Source organism: Pristiophorus japonicus, chromosome 4, assembly GCF_044704955.1.
Source record: "Pristiophorus japonicus isolate sPriJap1 chromosome 4, sPriJap1.hap1, whole genome shotgun sequence".
Taxonomy (NCBI): domain Eukaryota; kingdom Metazoa; phylum Chordata; class Chondrichthyes; family Pristiophoridae; genus Pristiophorus; species Pristiophorus japonicus.
This window is the reverse complement of record NC_091980.1, coordinates 143,991,652-144,011,196: the sequence shown is the minus strand read 5'-3', so window position 1 is coordinate 144,011,196 and position 19,545 is coordinate 143,991,652. Positions and strand designations below refer to the sequence as shown.

The 19,545-nt window shown below is 48.0% G+C and overlaps 1 protein-coding gene across 2 annotated transcripts in view; it reads left to right on the top strand.

The window, feature by feature from the left end:
• The first annotated feature begins 1,943 nt into the window (after positions 1-1,943).
• Positions 1,944-19,545, top strand: part of LOC139263092 (E3 ubiquitin/ISG15 ligase TRIM25-like) — a 34,787-nt gene continuing 17,185 nt past the window's right edge. For both annotated transcript variants that reach the window (XM_070878635.1, XM_070878636.1), the window contains exon 1: positions 1,944-2,587. In XM_070878635.1, coding sequence (XP_070734736.1) covers positions 2,027-2,587 — 561 coding nt within the window. In that variant the 5' untranslated portion in view covers positions 1,944-2,026. The remainder of the gene's footprint in view (positions 2,588-19,545) is intronic.

The window sequence follows — 19,545 nt, the reverse complement described above, 5'->3', positions numbered from 1 at the left end:
GTCACACAATAAACAGGCACAATGGTGTCATATTCAAATACCCTTCCACAATGCTTCTATGACCAGAACTGGACACAGTGCTCGAGGTGGGACTGACCAGAACTGGACACAGTACTCGAGGGGTGACTGACCAGAACTGGACACAGTACTCGAGGTGGGTCTGACCAGACTGGACACAGTACTCGAGGCGGGACTGACCAGAACTGGACACAGTACTCGAGGGGTGACTGACCAGAACTGGACACAGTACTCGAGGTGGGTCTGACCAGAACTGGACACAGTACTCGAGGTGGGACTGACCAGAACTGGACACAGTCCTCGAGATGGGACTGACCAGAACTGGACACAGTACTTGAGGGGGGACTGACCAGAACTGGACACAGTACTCGAGGTGGGTCTGACCAGAACTGGACACAATATTGTGTTCATTTCTAGTCAGACTAACCTCAAGCACTATAGACAGTTCTGGTCAGATCCACCTTGAGTACTGTGTCCAGCTCTGCATGACTGAGAGTGACTACCCTTGACATCAAGGCAGCATTTGCCCGTATGAATTATACAAACTGCAGCCACGGCGCATCGGTGTTGGAGGGAGTGAATGTTGAAGGTGGCGGATGGGGTGCCAATTAAACAGGCTGCTTTGTCCTGGATGGAGTTGAGCTTCTTGAATGTAGTTGGAGCTGCACTCATCCAGGCAAGTGGAGAGTATTCCATCACACTCTTAGACTTGTGCCTTGTAGATGGTGGAAAGGCTTTGGGGAGTCAGGAGATGAGTTACTCACCGCAGAATACCCAGCCTCTGACCTGTTCTTGTTGCCACAGTATTTATGTGGCTGGTCCAGCTAATTTTCTGGTCAATGGTGATCTCCAGGATGTTGATGGCGGGGTATTCGGCGATGGTAATGCTGTTGAATGTCAAGGGGCAGTGGTTAGACTCTCTCTTGTTGGAGATGGTCATTGCTGGCACTTGTGTGGTGCGAATGTTATTTGCCATTTATCAGCCCAAGCCTGAATGTTATCCAAGTCTTGCTGCATGCAGGCATGGACAGCTCCATTATCTGAGAAGTTGCAAATGGCACTGAACACTGTGCAGTCATCAGTGAACATCCCCACTTCTGACCTTATGATGGTGGAAGGGTTATTGGTGAAACAGCTGAAGAAGGTTGGGCCTAGGACACTGCCCTGAGGAACACCTGCAGCAAAATCATAGGGGTAAGATAATTTGCTTCCAATTACCATAACAATCTTCCTTTGTGCTAGGTATGACTCCAGCCAATGGAGAGTTTTCCCGCTTGATCCCCTTTGATTTAAATTTTATTAGGGCTCCTTGATGCCACACTTGGTCAAATGCTGCTTTGATGTCAAGGCCAGTCACTCTCAGTCATGCAGAACTAGATACCGGGCTCGAGGTGGGACTGACCAGAACTGGACACAGTACTCGAGGTGGGACTGACCAGAACTGGACACAGTACTTGAGGTGGGACTGACCAGAGCCCTGTACAGTTTGATCCTGACGTCCTGTCTTGGATTTGTGGTCCAACATTTTTCTGTCTTTGTTGCTGCAGCTCTGCGTTGGTTGGACAGATTCCGTGTTGAGTTGGCTGAGATTTGGAGCCTCTGCTTCTTTGTTTTTTCCATCACTCTTTGCTCCTCTGATGAACCTTTAACTTTTCCTGTTTATTTTTCTATTCCTCCCAGAGAGCTTCTACACTTCCTCTCTGCAGGGTTTGTAAGTTTTAATTTGGTTGTTAAACTATTTTGCGTCTGGTTGGAGCTGATTAGTTTTGTGTCCATGTCTACTGAGCCCAGCTTGCTGCATTCTAGCTCAATGTTTTAAAATTGCAATGTTGTTTTTCTGATTGTGGTTCTGAACTGCTACTGCAGGCCTGAAAGGGTTAATCTTCAGCCAATGTGAGACTAGCATTGCCACTCCCCTCCCGCACCAAGTGTTTATAAATATTTCACTTCGTGCTCTGGTTCCTCCCTCTCTCCGGTGCTGTGTGAAACGACTTCAGGAGCTGTAACAATGGAGCTCGGAGCTTTAGAGGCTGAATTAACCTGTGCTGTGTGTCTGGACGTGTACCAGGATCCTGTGGCATTACCCTGCCAGCACAGTTTCTGTCTGAAATGTATTGAGGGAGTTTGGGCCCAGACAGCAGGCCCAGGAGAGTTTGAGTGTCCTCACTGTCATCGGAAATTCAACCCCAGGCCCAATCTGGAGAGAAACTTCACACTGTGTAATATCGTGGAAAATTACAACCACTCACAGCCTCCTGCTGATCCAGCCTGTGTCGTGTGTGAGATCTGCATCGAGAATCCATCCCCAGCTGTAAAGACGTGTCTCAGTTGCTTAGCTTCATTTTGCTCCCTTCATTTAAAGCCACATTTATGGAACAAGGCCTTCAGTGCACACACCCTAATCGAGCCTATGATGGACCTCACTGACAGACAGTGCCGTGACCATAAGAAAGTCTTAGAGTTCTACTGCAAAGATGATGCAGAGTGTGTGTGTGGTTCATGTACAATAATCGGGAAACATAAATCCCACACACTGCTGAGCCTCGATCAGGCATACACTGCAATTAAGGTGAGTGACACAATTCCTGATATTAAATACAACGAGGAAGAGTTTCCGTGTTAATGACCAACATTAATTGGAACTGGTTGCACACAGTGCTGATTTAGCCCAGTGTTTTCTTGCTGCCCCGGGTCTGGGTATTTGTTTTATGTCAGTCAGATTTGCTCCCTCTCCTTTCTCTTACAGTCTGTCTGAGAGAACAGGGTGGGCACTGGGAGGGGTGTGAGAGTGGCCCAGGGTGACTGCCCCTCATCCACACTCAGCCCCTCCTGGGGAGGGCACTGTAGAGCTCAGTAATTCACTGTGTGGGCATCTGTGAGAACTGGCACTCCATGGATAGGGCTGTAGAGCAGAGCATGTTGTAGCCCTGGGTAATGCTGGGGGATTCTGCCCCCTGAGCAGCAGGGAGAGGACCATCACTGGTGGGGGGAGTGAGGGTACCCACAGGGGAGACTCAGGGGTGGGGTGGGAAAACTGTTCCTCACAACAAGAGGGAATTGCTGTTTAAGAAATGTTGGTGTGTCTGAAGTCTGTCTCCCTTTCCCCTGGGCTGATTCCTGGAAATGGAGGAGCTGAGTCCGTGTGAGAATGTAGCATTGTGAAAAGAAACCTGTGTGTGTGTGTGGGTGTGTGTGTGGTTACTCAGTTTATACAGGGCAGGGAGCGCATCACCACTGAGAGCCACAGAAGGCAATATTTGTGCTTAGGGTCCAGACACTGAGGCCCCGGGGAGATGAGGAGAGAGAGGGGAGAGCCAGTCAGTGGTCCAGAAACCCAGAAATTCTGGAAATACGGATGTCATGCTGAAGTTAATGACAGGACCTCATTAGAATTGTTTTACAAGGGTTTCATTCCCGGCAGCGGCCAGATTGAAAGGCTGAGCACTGCTGCGTGAAAATCCTGCATTACAAGGCATGACCCACGTCCTGTACAAACAAAGATCAGGACTCGGTGCTGTGTGGGGGGGTGGGGGTGGGTGGGGGGGAGGGGCATGGGTTCTGGAGGAGAGCGAGATGGCGGGGGTAGAGAGAGATTGCAGAGGGAAAGAGTTGGATGTGGAGAGAGAGATGGCGGAGAGAGATGGCGAGGGGAGAGAGAAATGGTGGGGGAAAGAGGTGGCGGGGGAGAGAGAGAGATGGTGGCGGGGGAGAGAGATGGTGGGGGAGAGAGATGGCGGGGGGAGAGAGAGATGGCGGGGGGAGAGAGATGGCGGGGGGAAAGAGAGATGGTGGGGGAGAGAGATGGTGGGGGGAGAGAGATGGTGGGGGGAGAGATGGCGGGGGGAGAGAGAGATGGCGGGGGGAAGAGAGATGGCGGGGGAGAGAGATGGTGGGGGGAGAGAGAAGGCGGGGGGAAGAGAGATGATGGGGGGCAGAGAGAGATGGTGGGGAGCAGAGAGAGATGGTGGGGAGAGAGATGGTGGGGGGCAGAGAGAGATGGCGGGGGGCAGAGAGAGATGGTGGGGAGAGAGATGGCAGGGGGAGAGAGGTGGTGGGAGAGAGAGATGGTGGGAGAGAGAGATGGTGGGGGGAGAAAGATGGCAGGGGGCAGAGAGAGATGGTGGGGAGAGAGATGGCGGGGGGCAGAGAGAGATGGTGGGGGGGGAGAGAGAGGTGGTGGGAGAGAGAGGTGGTGGGAGAGAGAGATGGTGGGGGAGTGAGATGTGGGGGAGTGAGATGTGGGGGAGAGAGATGGCGGGGGAGAGCGATGGTGGGGGAGAGAGATGGTGGGGGAGAGAGATGGTGGGGGAGAGAGATGGTGGGGGGGGGAGAGAGATGGTGGGGGAGAGAGATGGCGGGGGAGAGAGAAATGGTGGGGGAGAGAGAGAGATGGTGGCGGGGGAGAGAGATGGTGGGGGAGAGAGGTGGCGGGGGAGAGAGAGAGATGGTGGCGGGGGAGAGAGATGGTGGGGGAGAGAGATGGCGGGGGGAGAGAGAGATGGCGGGGGGAGAGAGATGGTGGGGGGAGAGAGAGATGGCGGGGGGAGAGAGAGATGGCGGGGGGAAGAGAGATGGCGGGGGAGAGAGATGGTGGGGGGAGAGAGATGGCGGGGGGAAGAGAGATGATGGGGGGCAGAGAGAGATGGTGGGGAGCAGAGAGAGATGGTGGGGAGAGAGATGGTGGGGGGCAGAGAGAGATGGCGGGGGGCAGAGAGAGATGGTGGGGAGAGAGATGGCAGGGGGAGAGAGGTGGTGGGGGAGAGAGATGGCGGGGGAGAGCGATGGTGGGGGAGAGAGATGGTGGGGGAGAGAGATGGTGGGGGAGAGAGATGGTGGGGGGGGGAGAGAGATGGTGGGGGGGAGAGAGAGATGGTCGGGGAGAGAGATGGCGGGGGAGAGAGAGATGGCGGGGAAGAGAGAGATGGCGGGGGAGAGATGGCAGGTGGGCTTTTGAAGATTGCTAGGGTAGGCGAGAGTTTACGGCAGGTTTGTTTGTGGGTCCGAGGGAAGCTCTCCTGCTCCTCCAGACCCACATACAATGCTGGAAAAACATTTGCCTCGATTTCAAAATTCTCATTGTTATTTTCAAATCCCTCCATGGCCTTACCCCTCCTTATCTCTGTAATCTTCTGCAACCCTGTAAACCCCCCGAGATGTCTGCACTACTCTCATCTTGCCCTCTTGAGTATCCCTGATTATAATCACTCAACCATTGGTGGCCGTGCCTCCTGTTGCCGAGGCCCCAAGCTCTGGAACTCCCTCCCTAAACCTCTCCACCTCTCTACTTCTCTACTTCTCTTTCCGCCTTTGAGATGCTCTTTAAAACACTCCTCTTTGACCAAATTTCTACTTATGCGGCTCAGTGTCAATTTTTTAAATTAATAGTACTCCTGTGAAGCGCTTTAGGACATTTCACTACGTTAAAGACGCTATATAAATACAAGTTGTTGTTGTTGTTGTTGTTATATCAGGTAGCTCCTTCCTCCCTCCAGCTGTGGGGATTCCCAAGCCGCGGGATACACGGCCAGCAGCCGTTCAATCCATTCGCTGACTCAATCTGAGGCCCAGAGCCTCATTTAAATATTATAATGACACTCCCGCCATCTCTGAGCAAAGTACTCGGCCCAGACCGAACCCGTCCCGGTTAAACCGGAAGGATGCACGTTCGTGGCTTCTTGTCTCCACTACCAACAGTCTCCTGAAACCCCTCTCCTCTGCCCCCTCCACCCTCACCCCCAACAACACGTGCGAGGATCTCATGGACCTTTGTCAACAGGATTGAGACCATCCGTTCAGCTGCCTCTGCCCCCTCCCTCCCTTTTCCTTGCCTTCCAAACAATCCGCAAGGTTCCCCTGTTCTAGCCCTCAACTCACATCTCTCTCTAGTTTCCCCTGTCTACCCTCATGCCCTTTCTGTGCTCATGTTGTTCCTTCTTTATTTATTCAATTCTGAGATCATTGGCAAGGCCAGCATTGGCAAGGCCAGCATTTATTGCCCATCCCTAATTGTCTTTGAGAAGGTGGTGGTGAGCCACCATCTTGAACCGCTGCTGGTACACTCATAATAAAGGATGAAACTGAGTACTGTGTACAATGAGCAAGTGTGACCTTAGCTCCTTTAATAAAACTCCAGAGTGCAGGTACCTCGTGTGTGGCCTGCTTATATACCGTGCTCCCAAGGGATGCTGGGATCCCTTGGGACTCCAACAGGTGGGCCCTCTGGTGGTCAGGTGCCATACAGGTTACAAGGGATTAAATACATAACATCACTCCCCCATGAAGTCAACAGTACACTTATTTACAAGGTGAGATGATCTGGGGCTTTTCGCTCCCTTGTTGATCATCTCGGTACAAATGCGGATGTGCGTGAGTTGGTTAGTTCTTCACTGGGCTGTTGGGCAGCCGGCCTTGCCAGGCTGCTGAGGATGGTACGTTCGGCTTCGTGGTCAACCATGATGTCAGTTGCCACTTGTGTGTGTGTTGGAGAGTCAAAGTTGGTGGTGTCTTCGGGTTGTTCGTAGCTGTTGGTGAACCGCAATTTGATTTGATCCAAATATTTTCTGTGTGTTTGTCCATTGGCCAATTTGATCTGAAACACCCTACTCCCCTCTTTGGCTGTGACCGTACCAGTGAGCTATTTGGGACCATGTCCATAATTGAGCACAAGCACAGGATCATTGATCTCAATATCGTGTGACAAATTTGCGCGGTCATGCTACACACTTTGTTGATGCCACTTGTCCTCCACGTGATCATGGAGATCAGGGTGGACAAGTGAGAGCCTTGTTTTTAGCGTCCTTTTCATGAGCAGTTTGGCTGAGGGAACCAGGTGAGTGAGTGGGGTCTAGTGCGGTACCTGAGCAGCACTCAGGACAGTCGGGTCTGCAGGGAGCCTTCCGACACTCGTTTCAAGCTTTGCTTGATGGTTTGAACTGCCTGACCGTTGGATGCGGGCTTGAATGGGGCAGATGTGACAGGTTTGATCACATTGTGGCTCATGAATTCCTTGAATTCAGCACTGGTGAAGCATGGCCCATTGTCGCTGACTAGGACATCAGGCAAGCCGTGCATGGCAAACATGGCTCGTAGGCTTTCAATAGTGGCCGTGGATGTGCTTACATAGAAACATAGAAAATAGGTGCAGGAGTAGGCCATTCGGCCCTTCGAGCCTGCACCACCATTCAATAAGATCATGGCTGATCATTCACCACAGTACCCCTTTCCTGCTTTTTCTTCATACCTCTTGATCCCTTTAGCCGTAAGGGCCTTATCTAACTCCGCCTTGAATATTGAAAGAGAATTCAAACAGGCTGCATTTAGACAGGCTGTGAGAATTCACAGACACCAAGTCAGAGATGCTACGTGAGTGGGAGCATGTTGCATTAAGTCATCAATCAACTTGACATTTTAGGACCTTGGGTAGCGAGCCAATTAAAAGGTTAAAAGACTATTAATTGAGCCAATAAGGTCAAAGAAGGCGAGTTCTTTTCTGTAAATTGAACCCAGTATAAATACAGCTATTTTGACCATGTGGTCTCAAAAGGACAAAGACCTGGGTTAAAGCCAAAAGCTTGTTACTGCTGCTAAAATAAAGTGACATTAACACTACAATCGGAGTTCGTATTTCATTGTAAATGAAGAGAACTAACAATTTTGCCGTCACGAACACGATCGCTGAGGAAAGAAACTGAATTTTGGACATCGGACCTACATACTGAGGTAAGGACTCCTCTTTATAAAAGTCCTCGGTCAAAAGTCTAAATTCGCCTCTCCTACGCGATTCCGAAAACCTCCGGTTTGCAAACCCTCGGGTTGGTAGTCGGCTCGCGGTCCCATAGATGTCTAACTTCGGCGGTGTGTTAGTTAATTAATCACCGACCCACTGATCGGCTGGAAAGCCTACGACTCGAGACCCCAGTAAAGAAATCAGTATTGTGGCAGCAGGAGATAAGAGCAAAGAATTGCCTACAACTGTTAAAGGGGGGCGGGCACCACCTGTGGTTTCGATAGATGAAATCCTCCAACAGTTGAAAGAATACATAGAGCAACAATTCAACTTATCTAAAACCTGTATTAAGATCGAACAAAAGTACGGAACCTCCAAAGGACAATGGTCCTTGGACGAGATTAAAAGGGTCTGGGGAAAAACGACCAGTATGAGAAATAAAGAGCGAATCAGATGGTCCCTAGCGGTTATGGGAAAGATCCAAAAGCAGAATGAAATTATAATGCGTTCCCAACATGATCGAGAACTGACCAGTACAAAGGATCAATTGCAAGCTGTTTGTGCGCAGCTGTGACAGAAAAAGCTTGAACTTGAAAAGCTGGAAGCGGAAGTTAAAGATCTTAAAGGTGAAATTAAAGAATGGAAAAAATCATTAGGTCAAGAGACAGTGATAGGAAAAGGAAAATGTATCGGTCAATTCCCAGGGTACCCATGTTTGGATAAATTAAAAGCGCAAACCCGAAGACACGACCGAGGAATAGATACAGATTCTGAATCCTCCGACAATACAGTGTCGGAGGATGAAGAATTAGGGGTGCGCTTTGCCCCGTTTAAAAAAAGACGAGATGTAGTCAAATCAGAAGAGACTGCTGATGAGGGCGGAATCAAAAAAACGAGGAAAAGGGTGTCTGAAAATAACTTATTTCGTGATCCGTCAGGCCCAGAGAAAATTGATAAATGGTCCAAGGAATTGCCCAATACAAAGAAAGGGGGAGTAAAAACGTGGGACCAATTGGACCGCTTAAGAAATATATAACAACTTCATCCCAGGGATGGACTGCAAATTTTGACCATAATGGTGCCAAAAACACAAGGAAGAAAATTGCACGACAAGGTAGAAGAAGCTTTGGGGTAGGATGAGCAAGAATTAAATGCAGGATGGGAGGCGATTAAACACTGTCTGCAAGCCTTCAGTCCAGCTAAGACAGACTGGAGAAAAATTGCAGCCTGCCAACAGAAAGGAACAGAGGAGGTCCTGGAGTATGATGAGCGGTTTAGGTGCACGTGGCTAGAACATTCGGGTATCAATAATACGGATGAGGAAATGGATGAACGAGTGTTTGGACCCCTGAAAGCAGCTTTCGTGGCAGGTCCAAAGCCAGAACTGTCCAAAATGCTTAAGGTAGTGTTACCGGACTGGGAAGGTAGAGGAACAACCTTTGCAGCATTGGTGGATCGATGTAAGCAATTAGATCGGGATATGGGAGCTAAAGTCCGAGCTGTACAGGCTATGGGATGGAAATCCCAGGATTCCGATAAAGAGTCATGAGGAAAATTACCCGGAAAATGTCATTATTGTGGGAAAGAAGGTCACTGGGCCAAGACGTGCAGGGCAAAACAGCAAGGTCGTGGCTGGGGAAGAGGACGCAGCCAGGGATACAATTCAGCCAACAAACGAGGCTTGTCACAAGATAATGACCTCATAGAAGCATTTAAGCGACTGACAATACAACAACAGAAGGAGTTACTTGGGATAGCAAAAAACTATTAGAGCCCACCCTGGCCCCCCTCCTCGCACTAATACAACAGAGGGGAGATGGGCTATGTATAACTGTGAGGGTGGGCGATAAGGATGTGGACTGTCTTTTAGACACAGGGGTGGAATTAACATGCTTACCCCTACAATATGGAGACTTTTTGCCGTTGGATGGTAGGGCACGTACAGCCTATGGAGTTGGGGGCCATAAAATGGAAATTAAAAGGACAACACCGGTACCGGTACTTATAGGGCTGGGTCCACATGAACTAACCACGCCGGTCTGGATAGGCCCAGTAGATCAACCCCTTTTGGGAATGGACGTTCTAATCCAAATAGATTCATCGTTGCATTTCGAGGATGGTCGGGTGACATGGTCAATTAGAACTTTGAAGAAAGAAGAATTGAAGGAACACCCGATATGGGCTAAAGATAAGAACGATTGTGGCCTACTCCAGATGGAGCCTGCGTCATTTACCGGGACCAAGCCTCCATGCACTAAACAGTATCCCATCAGTCCAACTGCCATCGCGGGAATCTTACCGGTTATTCAGCAATTGGAGAAACAAGGGATGCTTATTAAAACGCATAGCTCCTCCAATAGCCCCGTGTGGCCGGTACAGAAATCTAATGAGACTTGGCGTTTGACTGTCGATTATAGGAAAGCTAACCAGTGTATTGATCAAAAAGCTCCTTTGGTCGCAGATCCCTCCACCATTTTTAATGTCCTCAAACCGGAACATAAATATTTCTCGGTTATAGATATGGCCAATGGATTTTGGTCGGTGCCTCTGGCACCAGAGGTTCGACAGTGGTTTGCTTTCACTGACCAAGGACAACAGTATACTTGGACCCGGTTACCGCAGGGTTTCCACAACAGCCCTATGGTATTCTACATGGCTTTACAAAACCATTTGCGAGAATTACCTCCCCTGTCATCCACAGTCATCCAATATATAGACGATATCTTGCTAGCTTCAAACACGGAAGAACAACATGAACAAGATTTACGAGCTTTGCTGGACCACCTTTGGCTGAAAAGACATAAAGCCAGCATCGACAAAGCACAAATATTCCAAGAAGAGGTTGTATACCTGGGACAAAAGATTTCACAAGGAAAGAGAGAACTGCAGCCATTCGGGCTGCTAAAAACCCACCACTATTCAGGAACTAAGGTCTTTTTTGGGATTGTGTAACTTTAACAGAAATTGGATTGACTCCTTCACACAGCTTGCTCAGCCACTGAATGATATCTTAAAGGGGAAACATGCCTCTAAAGAAGCCATCACCCTCACTAAGGAACAGCAAGAGGCCTTCCTGAGTTTGAAAAAGGCTTTGTGTTCGGCACCGGCTCTGGGAATCCCCGACAGTGGTAAGCCATTTACCCTGTTTGTCCATGAGAAAGAAGGATATATGACAGCTATACTGACACAAGAACATGGGGATCGGCAAAGACCTATTGGCTATTATTCGGCAAAACTGGATGCGGTAGCCATCGGATGGGGAAGTTGCCTAAGGGCCATGGAACCTACTAATCACTGCGGGTCTAGTCCTCGACCAAAAGCTGATTGTCAAGTGTCCCCACACCGTACATGCTTTTCTGTCTTTGAAAAGAATGTCTCAGGTGACAGCAGCTAGATGGACCCGCTGGACAGCAGTTTTGGAAGCTTCTAATCTCCATATCGTCCAGGCCACCCCGGTTAATCCCGCAACTATGCTCCCGATGTCAGAATCGAGGGAGCAAGAGGGGGGAGAATGTGAAGAGCATGACTGCGTGGAGATTTTAAAGGAAACAGAGGAAGCAGCCTTAGCAGCAGAGGAGCCTCTGCACAACTCAGACCTCATCCTGTTTACAGATGGTTCCTCCTTTGTTGACAATGGTACCAGAAAAGCAGGATGGGCAGTTACAACCTTATATGAGATAGTGGCAAAAGGATGTTTACCCTCAGGAACGTCAGCACAACAGGCCAAGTTACGGGCCCTGTCAGAAGCATGTCGAATAGCAGAAGGACAGACAGCTAATGTCTACACAGATTCGCGTTATGCTTTTGGAGTCGTTCACGACTTTGGTCTGTTATGGCGGAAAAGAGGATTCCTCACTGCTGCTGGTACACCTATCCGAAATGGAAAAGAAGTCCGAGACTTACTGGAGGCCATACAATTACCTCAGGAAGTGTCCATCCTGAAGTGTAAGGATTACATTCCCCGATGGGGAGTCCCGAGTAGCATTGACTCAGATCAGGGAACACACCTCACAGGTGCTGTCTGTCAAGAAGTCCGAAGATTACTGAACATTACGTGGGATTTACACTGTCCTTATCATCCACAATCATCAGGACAAGTCGAGCGAATGAATCGAACTCTGAAACAATGGCTTGCCAAATATCACCAAGAAAGAACACCATGGCCCCAGGCACTACCAATAGTGCTATGCAGCATTAGGGCAACCCCGAACAGAACTACAGGTCTAAGCCCGTTTGAAATTATAACAGGAAGACCCATGTCGCTGCCAGGAACTATCGATTTACGGAAAGCTGATGTTCACTTAATGAGCGACACTTTGTTATCATACTGTCAGAACCTAACCAATGCTATTAGTTCTGTTTCCCGACAGGTATCGGCAGCTTGGGGTAATCCACCCGAAGGAGGACACGACATCATCCCGGGAGTCTGGGTGTATGTGAAAAAGTTGCATAAAGAACCTTTGGGTGCCAAGTGGGAGGGACCTTATCAAATGTTATTGACCACCCAGGCAGCTGTTAAAGTCCAAGGAAAAAAAGCCTGGATCCACGCTTCACACGTTAAACAAGCACCCGTAACTGAAGCTGAAATCTAATAAGGACAATTACTTTTTTACTGTATTATTGATTGTCGATTTTCTAGGCATTTGCCTACTTCTTACTAGCCGACCCTCTGCACCAAAGGGAAATAGTAGGGTAGCAAGGGAATTACATGTAAATACCTTTTTATATATGTCATACATTTATGCCAAACAAGATAACATTTCTAGTTGTTGGGTGTGGGCGCATATTCCTATTCACTCAAAGGGAGGGATTCCCTTGAGGCCAGTTCCCTTGAATATCTCGGAAATGGCTGAGTGGATAATTAATCAAAACAAAACAGGAAATGCGTTTCAGGATACGGAAAACTGGGCACGTAAATGGAAGTCAGCAGGTTACAATCTGACTATCTTTGAAGGGGGATACCAACCGTGCTACAATCATTCCAAACGGCCCCCATTTTTTGTTATCACTAATACAACGGGAATAGGAAGACCGGGGGAATCGGTCTGTCTGATTGGAAACATCAAAGGAGGCCAAAATTTGGGGTATAGTAACTGCTCCCGGAATTATAATATAATCAAGCCACGGAACCATCCAAACTGGGCTGATGTGGGAGTTTTTAACGCAACGGGGATTCTGAATAAAGCAGATGGAAAAGCCTGGTCAGGCCCCGGAGTGTTGCTGACAAAGTAACAGCTAACATTCATTGCCTATAATAGCACCTATTGGGTGTGTGGCCACAAGGCCTACCCTTGGCTGCCCCAGAAATGGACGGGATCCTGCTATTTAGCCTACATTGTGCCTTATATGTATCATATAAAGTCACTGTCGGAACATTTACACCGTCCTAAGAGAGCTATCACAGAAACAGAGAGGTTCTTTGCCATTCTGATCCCCAGGTATGGGACCGCCAGACTGGCAAGGGAATCCATTAATATGGCATCGTTGTGGAACGGGTAGCCAATGATACCCCAGAGGCCCTAGTTAAAATCAATGCAGAAATGGTAGCAATCCGCACAGTAGCCCTACAGAATGGACGCCCTTGACTACATCCTGGCTGAAAAGGGAGGTACTTGCACCCTACTCGGAACTGAGTGTTGCACATATATCCCAGATAGCTCCGAAGAAATTACCCACTTAACGGAGCATATCCAAAAGGAGGTAGAAAAACTTAAGCAACCCCCATCATTCACTTTGTGGAGTGGAGCCACTGAACGGCTAGGTTCAATAGGAACTTCATTGGTGGAAGGTTTAATTCTATTTGTTGTAATTATTTTACTTTTATATTGTTTGTTTATGTTGATTAAATGTTGTTGCAACCAGGCGGCTGTAGCTGCTGTCCCGCATGTGAGACACCTTGCAGATCCCAGCAGACCGTCTGTACGTGGCACAGGGGTATGTTATGCTTAAGGGAAGGTTGTTTACTGGTTGAATTAAGATATTGATTTGGATTAAATTGGAATAAGGTTAATTAAGCTACTAAAACCATTGGGGCCATGATGGAACTCGGGTTGGTGTAAATTTGTGTGGAAGCTACTAGTCTGGACATGTGGCGAAACACATCAACAAATTTTAGAAGGAAACTCTTAACATGTATGAAATTCATTTGTCGAATGTTTAACCAGTGATACCTGATGTTTTATGATTCAGTTTGTGAAAGAATCAAAGGGGGGATTGATAGAGAATTCAAACAGGCTGCATTTAGACAGGCTGTGAAAATTCACAGACACCAAGTCAGAGATGCTACGTGAGTGGGAGCATGTTGCATTAAGTCATCAATCAACTTGACATTTTAGGACCTTGGGTAGCGAGCCAATTAATAGGTTAAAAGACTATTAATTGAGCCAATAAGGTCAAAGAAGGCGAGTACTTTTCTGTAAATTGAACCCGGTATAAATACAGCCATTTTGACCTCAAAAGGACAAAGACTTGGCTTAAAGCCAAGAGCTTGTTACTGCTGCTAAAATAAAGTGACATTAAAACTACAATCGGAGTTCGTATTTCATTGGAAATTAAGAGATCTAACAAATATATCCAATGAACTGGCATCAACAACTCTCTGCAGTAGGGAATTCCATCGGTTAACAACTCTCTGAGTAAAGTTTCTCCTCATCTCAGTCCTTAGACTATGTCCCCTGGTTCTGGACTTCCCCAACATCGGGAACATTCTTCCTGCATCTAATCTGTCCAGTCACGTCAGAATTTTATATGTTTCTATGAGATCCCCTCTCATCCTTCTAAACCCCAGTGAATACAGGCCCAGTCAATCCAGTCTCTCCTCATATGTCAGTCCTGTCATCCAGGGAATCAGTCTGGTGAACCTTCGCTGCACTCCTTCAATAGCAAGAACGTCCTTCCTCAGATTAGGAGACCAAAACTGAACACAATATTCCAGGTGAGGCCTCACCAAGGCCCTGTACAACTGCAGTAAGACCTCCCTGCTCCTATACTCAAATCCCCTAGCTATGAAGGCCAACATACCATATGCCTTCTTCACCGCCTGCTGAACCTGCATGCCAACTTTCAATGACTGATGTACCATGACACCCAGGTCTCGCTGCTTTTCCTAATCTGCCGCCATTCAGATAATATTCTGCCTTCATGTTTTTGCCACCAAAGTGGATAACCTCACATTTATCCACAATATACTGCATCTGCCACGCGTTTGCCCACTCACCTACCTGTCCAAGTCACCCTGCAGCCTTTAAGCGTCCTCCTCACAGCTCAGACTGCCACCCAGCTTAGTGTCATCTGCAAACTTGGAGATATTACATTCAATTCCCTCATCCAAATCATTAATGTATATTGTAAATAGCTGGGGTCCCAGCACTGAGCCCTGCGGTACCCCACTAATCACTGCCTGCCAACCAGTTCTCTATCCACGTCAGTACATTACCCCCAATACCATGTGCTTTAATTTTGCACACCAATCTCTTGTGTGGGACCTTGAAAAAAGCCTTTTGAAAGTCCAAATACACCACATCCACTGGTTCTCCCTTGTCCACTCTACAAGTTACATCCTCAAAAAATTCTAGAAGATTTGTTAAGCAGGATTTCCCTTTCATAAATTCATGCTGACTTGGACCGATCCTGTCACTGCTTTCCAAATGTGCTGCTATTTCATCTTTAATAATTGATTCCAACATTTTCCCCACGACTGATGTCAGGCTAACTGGTCTATAATTACCAGTTTTCTCTCTCCCTCCTTTCTTAAAAAGTGGTGTTACATTAGCTACCCTCCAGTCCATAGGAACTGATCCAGAGTTGATAGACTGTGTGAAAATGATCACCAATGCATCCACTATTTCTAGGGCTACTTCCTTAAGTACTCTGGGATGCAGACTATCAGGCCCCGGGGATTTATCGGCCTTCAATCCCATCAATTTCCCTAACACCATTCCCCGCCTAATAAGGATTTCCTTCAGTTCCTCCTTCTCACTGGACCCTCGGTCCCCTAGTATTTCCGGAAGGTTGTTTGCGTCTTCCTTCGTGAAGACAGAAGCAAATTACTTGTTTAACTGGTACGCCATTTCTTTGTTCCCCATTATAAATTCACCTGAATCTGACTGCAAGGGACCTACGTTTGTTTTCATGAATCTTTTTCTTTTCAATAGAAGCTTTTGCAGTCAGTTTTTATGTTCCCAGCAAGCTTCCTCTCATACTTTATTTTCCCCCTCCTAATTAAACCCTTTGTCCTCCTCTGCTGTATTACAAAATTCTCCCAGTCCTCAGGTTTGCTGGTTTTTTTGGCCAATTTATATGCCTCTTCCTTGAATTTAACACTATCCTTAATTTCTTATGTTAGCCACAGTTGAGCCACCTTCCCAGTTTTATTTTTACTCCAGACAGGAATGTACAATTGTTGAAGTTCGTCCATATGATCTTTAAATGTTTGCCATTGCCCATCCACCGTCAACCCTTTAAGTATCACTCGCCAGTCTATTCCAGCCAATTCACGTCTCAAACCATCAAAGTTACCTTTCCTTAAGTTCAGGACCCTAGTCTCTGAATTAACTGTGTCACTCTCCATCTTAATAAAGAATTCTCCCATATTATGGTCACTCTTCCCCAAGGGACCTCGCACAACAAGATTGTTAATTAGTCCTTTCTCATTACACATCACCCAGTCTAGGATGGCCAGCCCTCTAGTTGGTTCCTCGACATAATGGTCTTGAAAACCATCCCTAATACACTCCAGGAATCTTCCTCCACCGCAATGCTACCAGTTTGGTTAGCCCAATCAATATGTAGATTAAATCAATATGTACATAATTGCTGTACCTTTATTGCACGCATCCCTAATTTCTTGTTTGATGCTTTCCCCAACCTCACTACTACTGTTTGGTGGTCTGTACACAACTCCCACTAGCATTTTCTGCCCTTTGGTATTCCGTAGCTCCACCCATACCGATTCCGCATCATCCAAGCTAATGTCCTTCCTTACTATTGCATTAATTTCCTCTTTAACCAGCAACGCCACCCCACCTCCTTTTCCTTTCTCTTTATCCAGATATTATTGCACATTCAATCCATTTTGAGTAAACGTCCACGACAACCATTTTTCTTGGAAATGGGCCCGCATAGTCCACCACGTGGATCCTCGACCACAGTTTGGAGGACATGAACACAAACTTAACGGTGCCTCTCTGGGTGCATTGCTCAGCTGAGAGCAAGTGTTGCACTAGCACACGCTTGACTCTAAATCTGAGTCGATGCCAGGCCACCACACATGGGATCTGGCTATGGCTTTCATCATTACAATGCCTGGGTGGGTGTACAGTTCACATATGAACATATCTCTGCCTTTCTTGGGCAAGACCACACCATTGCCCCACAACAGACAGTCCGCCTGCAGGGACAACTCGTCTTTGCATCTGTGGAACGGCTTAATCGCCTCCTGCATCTCTGCTGGGACACCTGACCAGCTCCCATGGAGGACACAGTTTTTTAACCAAGGTCAGTAAAGGATCCTGGCTTGTCCAGATACTGATATGGCAGGCCGTAACGGGGGACTTCTCGTTCTCGAATGCCTCCATGACCATGAGCAAGTCCGCTGACTGTGCCATTTCCACGCCGGTGGTGGGCAATGGCAGCCAATTGAGAGCATCTGCACAGTTCTCTGTGCCCGGTCTGTGGCAGATTACATAGTTGTTTGCCGACAGCGTGAGCGCCCATCTTTGGATGCGGGCAGGGGCATTGGTATTAATCCCTTTGCTCTCAGAGAACAGCGATATGAGTGGCTTGTGGCCAGTTTCAAGCTCAAACCTGAGGCCAAATAAGTACTGGTGCATTTTTTTTTACCCCATAAACGCACGCTAGAGCCTCTTTTTCAATCATGCTGTAGGCCCTTTTGGCCTTGGACAAACTCCTGGAAGCATTAGCAACCTGTTGCAAAATCCCCGATTCGTTAGCCTGTTGTAACACACAGCCGACCCCGTATGATGATGCATTGAAAGCTATCATAATCGTTAAATGGGTTATACAGGACAAGCAGTTTGTTCGAACACAACAGATTTCTGGCTTTCTTAAAGGCAGCCTCTTGTGAATTCCCCCATACCCAGTCATCTCCCTTGCGCAGTAGCACATGTAGGGATTCTAGCAGGGTGCTTAACCCAGGTAGGAAATTACCAAAATAATTAAGGAGTCCCAGGAACGAGCGCAGCTCCGTCACATTCTGTGGTCTCGGCACGTTCTTGATGGCCTCCATCTTGGTGACGGTGGGTCTGATGCCGTCTGCCGCGATTCTTTTTCCCAAGAACTCGACATCCTGCACCAGGAAAACACACTTCAACCTGAGTCCCACGCGATCCAACTGACTAAGAACCTCTTCCAGATTCTTCAAGTGCTCAATGGTGTCCCGACCTGTAACCAGTATGTCATCCTGGAAAATGTCGGTGCAAGGAACTGACTTTAGCAGGCTCTCCACGTCCCGCTGGAAGATAGCTGCAGCCGACCGAATCCCAAACGGGCACCGGTTATAGATGAACAGATCTTTGTGCGTGTTGATGCAGGTGAGGCCTTTCGAAGACTCCTCCAGCTCCTGCGTTATGTAGGCTGAGGTCAGGTCCAGCTTGGTGAATGTCTTCTCTCCAGCCAGGGTCACAAATAGGTCATCTGCCTTGGGTAGTGGGTACTGGTCCTGCAGCAAAAAACGGTTAATCATTACTTTATAGTCCCCACAAATTTTAATCGTGCCGTCCTCTTTAAGTACCGGGACAATCGGACTAGCCCAGTCATTGAATTCCACTGGCGCGAAGATGCCTTCTCCCTGCAACCTGTCCAGCTTGATTTCCACTTTTTCACGCATCATGTACGTATCACCTGTGCCTTGTGGTGGATGGGTCACGTACCGGGAACAAAATGGATCTGCACTTTTGCCTCTGAGAAGCTTCCAATGCCTGGCTCGAACAACGATGGGAACTTGCCCAGAACCTGGGCACATGAGGCATCCTCAATGGAGAAAAGTGCTCGGATGTCGTCCCCGTTCCAGCGGATTTTTCCCAGCCAGCTTCTGCCGAACAACGTGGGGCCATCCTCTGGCACAATCCACAGCGGGAGTTCGTGTACTGCTCCATCATAGGAGACTTTGACTTTTGCACTGCCAATTACAGGGTTAAGTTCCTTGGTGTAAGTCCTTACTTTGGTGTGAATGGGGCTGAGCTTGGGCCTGTGTGCCTTTTTGCCCCACAGCCTGTCGAAGGCCTTTTTACTCATTATGGACTGACTTGCACCCATGTCCAGTTCCATAGATACTGGAATACCATTCAGTTCAACATTATTGGTCAACGTTTCGCAGTGAATGTGTGTACCCCGTACACTTCTGCCTCCTCGGTACGAGTCTCCAATTTAGCCTGATAGACAGTGGATCGATCTTCCTCTGCAATGTGGTGGTTTGCAGCTCGCCTGCACATTCGCTGGAGGTGTCCCATTGTTCTGCCACCATTGCACGCGTAGTGCTTGAAGCAGCATTGATGGGGCCGATGATCACCTCCACAATGCCAACAAGGTGTTAACTGCCTCGCATTAACGATTGACGGTGGACTCTGGGTAATCTGAGGTCGGGCAGCAGCAGCTGGCGTGTACGTTCTGCCATGTATATTTCTGCTTGAAACCAACGTTACTTTATTCACAGTACTGGCTGAAACTTCTTTACTCTGCAAAATCTGTTTGTTGTTGTCGCTGGTTGGCATAAATGCCTGGGCTATCGTTATGGCTTTACTTAGATTCGGAGTTTCTACAGTCAACAATTTGCGAAGGATTGC